The 10,466-nt window shown below is 53.5% G+C and overlaps 1 protein-coding gene across 1 annotated transcript; it reads right to left on the bottom strand.

Annotated features, from left to right (window-relative positions):
• Nucleotides 1-156: 156 nt before the first annotated feature.
• Nucleotides 157-10,025, bottom strand: scaf4a (SR-related CTD-associated factor 4a). The gene is made up of 20 exons (XM_047051844.1): nt 9,830-10,025; nt 9,146-9,229; nt 8,913-8,957; nt 8,590-8,751; nt 8,330-8,465; nt 8,106-8,245; nt 7,542-7,745; nt 7,214-7,299; nt 6,952-7,036; nt 6,574-6,768; nt 6,375-6,457; nt 6,073-6,257; nt 5,782-5,882; nt 5,530-5,643; nt 4,159-4,315; nt 3,888-4,003; nt 3,582-3,735; nt 3,277-3,450; nt 1,250-1,899; nt 157-1,045 (listed from the first exon to the last, which is right to left on the bottom strand). Exons 1-20 carry the CDS (start codon nt 9,857-9,859, stop codon nt 584-586), a joined length of 3,363 nt encoding a protein of 1,120 aa, XP_046907800.1. The 5' UTR covers nt 9,860-10,025; the 3' UTR covers nt 157-583.
• Between the last annotated feature and the right edge of the window lie 441 nt (nt 10,026-10,466).

Raw genomic sequence — 10,466 nt, 5'->3', positions numbered from 1 at the left:
AACAAGACTTCAGACCGTACAGTGACAGAGTGGTGGCACACTTCGCGTGTGCTGCAACACAAACAACCCCACCTATTCAACGGTGAACTGAGATTCAGGAAATAAAACTGAACATCCTTACTGAGGATAAACGGCACAAATCGAGTTGAAATGAAAACGTCTCGGTAAGGACTGAGAAGACGCATACATTGGCCTCTCTCTCTCTCTCTCTCTCTCTCTCTCTCTGTCTCTCTCTCTCTCTCTCTCTCTCTCTCTCTCTCTCTCTCTCTCTCTCTCTCTGTCTTCCTAGTCTCACGGCCACATCCGTTCAAGACCTATCTTCACTCTGTTGCTTTGGCCTGTCGAGTCCTCTTTGCAACGTGGCCCTGAAGGAAAAGAGACAGGGTAAGGTGTCTGCCAAGCAGTGTGCCAGGCGGACGTGGATAGCAGTAGTTTGTGTTCTTTTTCGGTTGTTGTTGTTGTAGTTTAGTTGTTTGTTTTTTAAACCAACGGCATGGTGTCAGACCTTATCCATCAAACCCTGATGGTGGAGAGAGGGTTTGTGGATCAAGTCCGGTCCGTGTTGTGGAAGGGGGGGGGCAGCCTATGCGTCTGGCTCCTGTGTGGGCTCTGTGTCTGAAGTCTCAGTCCTTGTTGGGGGTTCAGCAGTTTCTTCGGGGGGCGGGGCTAAGGGTTCTGACTCGGCTTCCTGTCGGACAGGCTCTCCGGGCGAGTCTTTCCTGGGTTCGGGGCTGGGATCCTTGGGAAGGGTCGGAGGCGCCAGCAGAGCGGCGGAGGCTGGCTGCTCGGCGCTGTTAGAGTTCTGGAGGCGCTCCGGGTGTTCCGACTCCGCTCCCTTCTCGCCCCGTCGGTCGTCCCTGTCCCACCGCGTGCCCCTCTCTCTCCGCCTCAGCTTCTCGCCGTCGGGCCCTCGCGCCCGCTCCCTTTCCCCCCCCTCGCCTCCCCTCCCCCGCTCGCCTCCCTGGCTTCGCTCCCGCTCTCCTCCCTCGCCCCGGCTACGCTCCCTGTCGCCGCCGTCCCCTCTCCCCCGCTCCCGATCGCCTCCCTCGCTCCTGCCCCGGTCGCCTCCCTCGCTCCTGCCCCGGTCTCCCCCCTCACCCCTCCCCCTCTCTCCGGGCTCCCCCCTCCCCCTCTCTCCGGGCTCTCCCCTCCCCCTCTCTCCGGGCTCCCCCCTGCCCCTCTCTCCGGGCTCCCCCCTCCCCCTCTCTCCGGGCTCCCCCCTCCCCCTCTCTCCGGGCTCCCCCCTCGCTCCCTCCAAGCTGCTCCGTCGCTCTCGCCAGTCCCCCCTCCCTCGCTCCCTCTCTCGCTCCCATCCTCCTCTCTGCTCTCCTCCCTCCTCCGGCCAGCCTCCAAACCGTTCCCTGCCGTCTATCCTTTCCCCACCTCCCCCTCCACCACCGCCTCCTCGACCCCCGTCGCCAAACGGCCGTCTCCCTCCCCCGAAGCCTCTATCCCTCTCCCTCTCCCTCTCCCAGTCAGGCTCTTGGTCCCTGAACCCAGGCCTGTCGCTCCTGAAGGGCCTCCCCTCCATCTCCTCGGGCACCTCGGGGCCCCGGGGAGCCCCGGGTCTCAGGAAGGGAGGGGGGCCGGGGGGAGGGCCATGCGGGGGAAACGGGCCCCTCATGTTGTGGAGAGGGGGCATCCCAAAGGCCCCCGGAGGCGGCGGCGGCTCCTGGTGCATCATCGGGGGATGGGGCCCCCTTGGGCCCATGTGGGGCGGCATGGGGGGCATGTTGGGGTGGGGGGGCCGCTGGGCGTGCGGAGGGGGGAAGCGCTGCATGTGCGGAGGCGGGAGGACTGGAGGTCGCTGCAGGGGCATCATGCCAGGCCGGGCCCCCAGAAGGCCACCGGAGGGGGGGTGGACTGAGGGACCCCCTGGAGGGCCACCCACCTGGTTACCTGAGGAGAAAACACACAAGACCATGAAGAAAAGGCATACAACACTTTGGTTTTATTTTGTGCCGTCAGTTAAGCGCGTTATTCACGGCGTTAAACGCAAACCCATTTTAACGGCGTCAATTTTATTTAAATCGCAAGATTAACGTTATTTTTGGCCTAGGAAACTCTGTAGTTTTTCTTTTTTCACAAGCTGTTGCAACAACTACTGACGTTAAAGCCAGACGATTGAAATGTTGTTTTCAATAAAAAATTAATTTGCACTAAGCCAGGGGTGGGGAACGTCGGGCCCGCGGGCCGCAATACGGACAAAAGTTCGACGTTGAAACCAGCCTTGCCTGCCAGATCGCTAAGCAATCATGCTGATGGCACTTTGGTCCCAAATATAGTTGTGTTAGCCTGGACAGTGGGATTGGACACGACCCTTCGGTGTGTTGCTGCCCTTAAATGACTCCCTCTCTCCCCTTCTCTCGTCTGTGCCTAGGCGAGAGCGTAACCATGGTTTAGACCAGGGGTGGGGGCTGTCCGGGCCTCATGGTCCGGCCCACCATGGCACTGCAGGAACCGTTTTATTAGGTGCATTATTAGTTGGCAGCAGCATTATTTGAATATGTGGAAGAGGACCGTGGAGGCGCGCAGCGTTGCGTACCAATGTACCAAAACATGACGTGTGGAATTCCTTTCCAGCAGATCAAACCCAGAATACGTTGTTGGTTTGGGCTGAGCCCAGAATGTTTACAACGTCTGGCTCCGCGCTTGATTAACACTCGGATCGAGTCTCAAAAATGGTAGCGATATAAAAAAAGAATACCATCCCTTTCCATTATCATGATACCCCCCCAGAAATGTTCACTGCAGGCTGCATGCGTGCCAGCTAACATCACAAACCTCACCAAAGAGAAGAAGTTCCAGCCATCACATTAGGGGTCAGTTAATGAAATGTTTGACCAAATATAGCAGGCACATTTTTAAGCTCATAATTCTGTACGGCCCCCGAATGATTTTATAAATATCCAAATGGCCCTTTTTCAGAAAAAAGGTTCCCCACTCCTGCACGAAGCAATCCGTTCCCCTTTTCCATGAAGATAAGAACATTAAATGAGAAAAATGATAATTATGGAACAAAAAGAAATCAAGGGACATTTAAAATAGATTAAAATGTGCGAGTAATCGCGAGTTAACTATGACATGAATGCAATTAAATATTTTAATTGTTTGACAGCACTAGCTTTATTGTATCAAGAGAGAGAGCACATGTGTTTTTCTGGCCAGTATACGTTATGGCACAAATTATTGCCCCTATATTACTATAGACTATCTCTAGGTCTATAGCATGTCTGCGTATAGGTCTGGGCTCTGGAGTGGAGTTTCTCAACTGACCCATGGGGCTAATCTGCGGGGGCAGGGGCCCCTGGTGGCCGTAGTGGTGGGGCCCCTCGGGGCCCTCGCTGTTGTTCCTGGGGCCCATGCCTGTCGGGTCTAGGGATGGGTCGTCCACCATGCCAGCGGATGGTGGAGGGGGGCCCAGGGGCATGCCTCCTGGAGGTGGGAACCCTAGTGGAGTGGGATGGGTAGACAATGTTTATTAAGACCGTTTTATTTTGTTTTAAAGCTCAATAGGCACAAATAAGAGTGTGTGAGTGTGTGTGTTAGAGACATGAGTGAGTCGACTTTGGGAGTCTTACCTGGTGGCATCTGCATGGGGTTAAATCCAGGTCTCATGAACGGTGGAGGAGGGGGTCCACCAGGAGGGAAGGAGGGGGGAGGGATACCCATGGGGCCCGGGAAGGCAGGGGGCGCGTGGGACCCCACACCCACCATGGGTGGCCCCTGGGGGACCTAGGGAGAGAGGCAGACAGGCAACAGTCAGTGCCAAATGTCGTTTGTGGCGCCGTCTAGTGGCCTGAAGTGGATATTACTGTGGTTTCAACATCCTGCCAGGGCCCCGTCCTCTCCCCCACACAGCCCCTTGGAGATTCAGCCTTGTTCACCTGCGCGGGCGCGGCCCCCGGACCCAGCGGTATCTCCTCGGTCTGCATCGGCTCGAAACGCCCGTTCTGGGCCGACTCTTCCGGTTCCTCAAGGTTGTTCTGAACTGCCCTCCACTCTGTGGAACCCCCCACACACACACACACACACACACACACACACACACACACACACACACACACACACACACACACACACACACAGTCAAAACAACCTCATGCACCAGCAACTCGCAGACTAGCGTCTGTTAGCGAGACCAGGCTGAGCTCTCACCGGGGGAAAGCGTGTCGACGTCCAGCATGCCCCCCTCGCGGAGTCCATCCAGCTGGTCCTGCTTGATCTTGGCCCAGGGGATGTAGGTGACCCCCAGCTCCACGTCCCAGTACTGCTTGTGCTCGGACCGGATGCCCTTGTTCAGCGCCCAGGCGATCTGCAGAGAAGCCGCGAGCAGCATGTTTAGCCCACGGAACGCACCCACAGTGAAACCCCTCGAGAGATGCCGGCGCTCTCGTTAGCAGCGGGGTTATCTAGCCTTGGGAGAGAGTTGGATTGGCGAGATCATCACCACAACAGAATCCATCTGGCCCCGTGTCCGACTAAACCGTTTGTCCCCAAACCACGGTCGTTTGAAGTGCCTGCTCTTCTCCCAAACTGTTTCCAAGGACGACTTGCCGGATGGTTATGTGTAACAGCAGGGCTCGATGCTAAATTTTGTTTTTTGACTGAAGCACATGTGCCCCCCAAGTGCAAAACTTTAAGGGCACGGACATATATAGGGGCACAGACAAATTTAGACAAAATTTTTACAAAATTGCCCGGAAACAGGATTGGTTACTTATTTATTCATTTTGAACTTTTTTTTGTCACATTGTTTCAAACTGACTGGCTTGGCCAAGCTTTGTAGCATGGGAGTCTTGATCTTTTACCAGCTGACAGCCAGTTTTCAGCACATCAAACATTTCCAGGGAGGGCGCCTCTGTACTGATCCGAATGAGGTCCTCATTCATGGGAAATGTAGTTTTTAATGTTGTATTGGCACCGGTGTTCATGTAGGGTTGCAACTGCGCTATCGGTTTTCAGCATGACTTGCGGTACAGACAGAAGGGGACTCAGTTGGGCGGTTATTTTGTTGACGGCAGCATTGTTTCTATTGTTAAACTCAAGTTTATTTTGGTATGTGTCATGTTGGTCGTTAGTTTGCTTAGTTGTATTGTTCACACTGAGGGTGAAGGTTAGCTAGCTAGATCGCCAGCCGTGCTGTTACAGCACAAGACAGACGCAGCAGGCTATCACAGGACGCAGCCTATGATGTTTATCCGAGTCACGATTCTTAGTAGTTGAAATCTCTCTCTTAGTAGTTGAAATCTCTCTCTCAAAAAAGAGGAATAAACGTTTCCTGTTGTAAATAATGGTTTGAGCATTTTCAGGTTCCATCATCTCTTTTCACGCAACTGACGCCTGCAATAGGTTAAAAACATACACTATGTCGACGGTTAAAACTCGCTCGCACCCGTGCGCCCCCAAAAACGTTTCCACGTTCGCTAATATTCACTTTTCCTCGAATATGCGAGTTAAACGGGCGCAACTGTAGAGCCCTTGAACAGTCAGGTTAGCAGGGTTGCATTTGGGGCTCTGCTCCCTCACCTTGATGGTCTTCTGGTTGACCTTGTAGGATCCCCGACTGAGCTTCTGCAGGGCCCGGAAGGCATCCTGCCGGTGCACCATCACGATGTAGGCACAGCCTCGCGGTGGAATCATCTGGACCCACCAGGGAGGAAGAGGAGGAATCAGAGGGGGAAGGTGGATGGTGGATGCCGTAGGGCCTCTAGGCTTGGGTGAGTGTAGCCGTGAGCAGGTGACGGGCCGGGCTATGGGGGGGGTGGGGGAGGTACTCACGTTGATGGAGTCGATCTGTCCAAACTCCTCCAGTAGACAGGCCACGTCCTGCTGCTGGGTCCTCTTGTCCAGCTGGCCCACCCACAGAGTGGTGCTGCACACTGGGGAAGGGAGCAAATCCACAAAAAAAAGGGTTTTGGGACGACCGCGGCGCTTCGCTTTCCTGAAACTCTGCTCGAGTCTCCCGTGGGGGGGGGGGGGAACCAAAAAGGTGACGAAACGAGAAGGAAGAAAAGAGAAAGAGAGAAGAAGGAAAGAGAAGGAAAGAGAAGAACACGATGGTGACCTCACCGCTCAGCGTGTCCGCCTTGAGCAGGGGCAGTCCCTTCTGCCGGCGCTCGCGCTCCTTCTCACGCTCCCGACGCTCCTGGGAGCGCGAGCGCGGCGACAGGCGGTGGCGGTCGCGGGAGCGCGAGCGCCGGTGGCGGGAGCGGCGCGTGCGCGAGTTGGACCGTGACCTCCTCCGCTTGGGCGACCTGCGGGGGGGGGGGAGGGGAGAGGGGAGGGGAGGGAGAGAGGAGGACATGTGTGACGGCGCCACGAGGGGACTCGGAGCGGGGACACTCCCACGGTGAAAGGTTGGTGGAACTCACTTAGATCCAGTGCGCGATCTCCTGCCGTCGGGACGCTGGCGGGCCTCTCTTATGGACGCGGGGTCCAGGTCCATGCACATATCCTGCCCGGGACCCCACAGACGACATCTCACGTTAGCGTGAGCGAACACAGACCAAGGCTGGGCGGGGGGGGGGGTTAAGTAGCTGAGGTCAAGGGTTAAGCCCTTGGGTCTCTCACCTGATGCGGTTGGCCCATATGCTGGCTGAAGGCCTCGTTGTGATGGGGGTAGCCTCCTGGAAAGCCTGGAGGACCCGCCGAGCCGGGAAGGGACTGGCCTGGGTGAGCCTGCCCCAGAGGAGGCATCATCCCTGGGTAGGCCTGCCCCGGCATCAGCCCGTAGCCCTGGAGCTGCCCGTTAGGAGGGAGGGGCACCTGGTTTGAGAAAATCTGCCGTTAGAAACCTATCAGCGCACAGACGCTCTTTACAACGCTTGTTGTTGTCGTTTTCCTTCTCTACTTTTTCCAAAAAAGCGTAACTTCTAGTCAGAACAAGAGAAATGGAGAATGGCTCGCGGATACACTGGAGCTGAGGAGATGGAGGGGGGAGGGGCTTACTTGCTGTGAAGGGTCTTGTGACATGCCCATCATGTGTGGCTGAAAGTGTTCCATGTGCTGAGGGAACCCTGGAGGTTGCTGTCCACTGTCACAAGTGAAACAAACACACACACACACAGTTCAAATATGTCAGAGACGGGTCAAAAGCATACAGCGCCTTCAAGGTTAGACGGAGGAAACACACTCCCACCCTCCCACCCTCCCACCCTCCCACAGCTGGTCTACAGAAGCAGTCTCTGGCGTGACACGTAGAGGAGCTTACAAGGACTGGATGGAGGAGGTCTCGTCCTTCTTGGAGTCATCTCCGCCTTCTGGCTCGTCGTCGTAGTCAAAGCGGTCCAGCAACGTCTGAAAGACAAGAAAGTGTTGCGTTTGGAAGCTTTGCTAAATGTCACCGTGCCAAGAGAGGTTATATGACTGCATAGGGGCTGAAGGACAACTCAATCGTCTTCTTTCGCTTTCATGTCTGTAGTTGCTCTCCTGCATTGAACATCTGGCTGTCTGGTTGTCTCTGTGGTAAACCCCTCCTCGCCAACTGCCAAAGAGGGTCTCCTTTGACGCACGCGCTGGAAGAATAAGGAGGTACTCACAGCAACCTTGTCAAACGTCTTCTGCGGGATGGGCTGGGTGGCGAGGGGGAGATGCGTAGCCACCGTGCCCGGGCCAGGGTTCTGGGGCTGGAGGTGGGGATGTGTCTGGGCCTGGGCCTGTGAGTGGTGAAGGTTGGCCGGAGGCTGCGCGTGTGTCTGGAGCTTTCCTGGCTGTTGCTGGAAGGTCTGCAGCATCTGCTGGAGCTGGAGGAGAAAGGTCCCGAATTAAGGCTGAAAGACTAAACCCGGGATTGAGACATCGGATTTGTGTTTAGTTTTTTTTAAGATAGGAAACTGAAGGCCCTCTAAATGACCACAAGTAGGGCTGGATTCATTCACAGGCCCAAGCTGACTTGGTCAGCTGTGTTCATTTGCTGACAAGGAGGGGGGAGAATTTCCTTCACCCCTGTTGGAACAATTGAACTCTTATCACCCTCTGCACACTATCTGGCCCACAGCCTTTCAGTTATTCGATAGTCAACGAGGTGACTCCATCATATCAAACAGTCCTCCCGTCAGGGATGAGCAAACTGAAGTGCCCGGGGCACCCACACCCCCACCCACCTGTTGTCCTTGTGAAGACTGAAACAGCTGTGCCACAGCGGCAAAGGCATCCGAGTTTTGCAGCTGAGGAACAGCGGCGACGATGGAGTTAGTCGTCACCGCGGCGACAACGGACTCCTTCTCCGGCGATGGGGGTGAACCTAAGGGACGAGGACGACAGATAATTGACACACACACTCTCGTATGTCAAAACAAACACACACACACACATGTACGGTGGATACCTGTGTCGGGGTCGTCCATGTCGGTGAAGGTCGCAGAGCCGCCGGACCCGGCGGCCATGTCTAACAGAGGCTGGATGACCTCAATCTTAAACACCCCATTTTTCTGCCACAGGTTGAGCACGCGGACTATCTTACTCTACACACAGAAGACAGGGGAGGGAGACCCAGAGCGGGGGGCTTAGTCGAGTATACCACATCAAGGCCATTGGACTGAAACTCGTATTACACCGAAATCATCCCCATCCACAGTGTGATCTTACCCTGTCCTCCACGGGACAAAGACAGAGGTTCTGGAAGGTTCCGGTGATGTTCTTGGTGAACCTTGGGCCGAACACATCCTTGTCGGACCCAAACTGGTGTCGAGACTGTCTGACAATGGAGTCCACCACATACAGGCCTGCCACCTTGTACTCTGGTTTACACTACCGAAGCACAAGACAACAGGTGCTCAGAAGTGACATAGACACACAGGTTACAGGAGATGGGAACGTGAAGACAGGTTCCTTCCAATCTCCTGTCTGAAGTATACAGTATTGATGCAAATGTAAGAGACGACGAAAAGGCCCAGCGAACCGCCTCTTACCTTTTTGATAAACTTCTCAACAATCTGGACAACATGCTTATACAACTAAGATGCAAAAAGAGAGAGAGATTATTAGTGGTTTCATGAGGAAACAGGTCGGAATAAACTACATGACTACACAGGAACACCATGAACTCTCATTTACCCACCCAAGTTTACTGTCACATTGTCACGCATTCTCTCTCACACACACACACACATCACTGTATGTACTAAAACACCGACATGCTTACTTTCATTGCTTTAATGGCTGATTTAGTAATGGAGATCATCTTCGCTCGAGAGATCGGGGGCTTCGTGTCCATCAATGAGAATAACTAGAGCGGTACAGATTGAGAGAGATGCGGGTTAGCTAGCTAGGCAACATAGGCAGGGATGAGAGGGAGAAGTATTAAGATATGTCCTTGTTCCTTCCTGCTAGTTAGGTTGACTACCATAATACTAAATGTTTTTTTACAATCAGTAAAACAAGTTGTTTTCTTAATTGTTGTTGTAGACAGTTACGATCAGTCTACCACGATAGCACGCTAGCTTTCCTTCAATTGTTGTTGTGATGATTAGCGAACTATTGCTACTAGTTAGCAGGCTACCCAGCTGCCACAGGGCGCCAAGCGAGCAAGCTAGCTTTCTATTCAGCTACCACAGGCTAGCTGCCGACTAATGTTAGCCAGCAATAGCATTTTTACTGTTACTGTACTGTAAAATCCATACAAGAATTTTGTGGCACACTGTATATTTCTTGCGGATATGGCCACACAAATTGGAACACTTTAAGTCGGCACTGCAGGTAGCTAGCAAGGCCTGTGTATCCTGGCCTTCCTCGCCTGTCCTCAGTCCACAGTGAGACACACACACATGACAGTCGCCTAATCTATGGACGAATTCCTGCAATCTCTGCATTCTGGAGCCCTACTTACCTCATGATTAAATGCATTGACGGCGTCCATGATTGCCCGAATAACCGACTCTTTGCCCAAGCAGCCGAATTCTTGGTAAAGTGGTGTTCAATCACGGAGGGGCCGGCTCAACATGTCCGCTCTTAGTGGCTGAGCTAGCTAGCCTTGCTAATTCGGTAGCTAGAAGTCGAACCAACTGCGGGGCGTTTTTGTATCAAGGCGTCCCTGAATGATTTAGAAACGCCTGTGGAACTGGGACCACCTAGTGGTCACCGTGAGTACATGCTGTGGAAGGTCACTCGGAAATAGTGGTCCCACGAAACGTCACTGAACTAGGTTACGCAGGTTGCAATTTGAATAATGCTTTGGTTTAATACATCCAGAACCTGATCTGGGTCATTATATGGTTTTTATTTCCACTATCCTTAAGTTGTGTAGGGCTTGCATCATAATACATTTTATTGTATATTTAATTTAAATTCTAAATCCCCCTTAGTATTGCTTGACCATGTTCCTTTAGTATAGTTAGTCCATATATTTACGTTTTTGAGATTCCTATATGTTTCATGTATGCACCTTTCTACAAAAGTAAATTCCTTGTCTGTGCAAACCTTCATGGTGATTCAAACCCATTCTTATTCTGATTGTAAACCACGTA

This window comes from Hypomesus transpacificus, unplaced genomic scaffold (genome assembly GCF_021917145.1).
Source record: "Hypomesus transpacificus isolate Combined female unplaced genomic scaffold, fHypTra1 scaffold_181, whole genome shotgun sequence".
Lineage (NCBI taxonomy): Eukaryota > Metazoa > Chordata > Actinopteri > Osmeriformes > Osmeridae > Hypomesus > Hypomesus transpacificus.
This window is presented reverse-complemented; position numbering and strand designations above follow the sequence as displayed.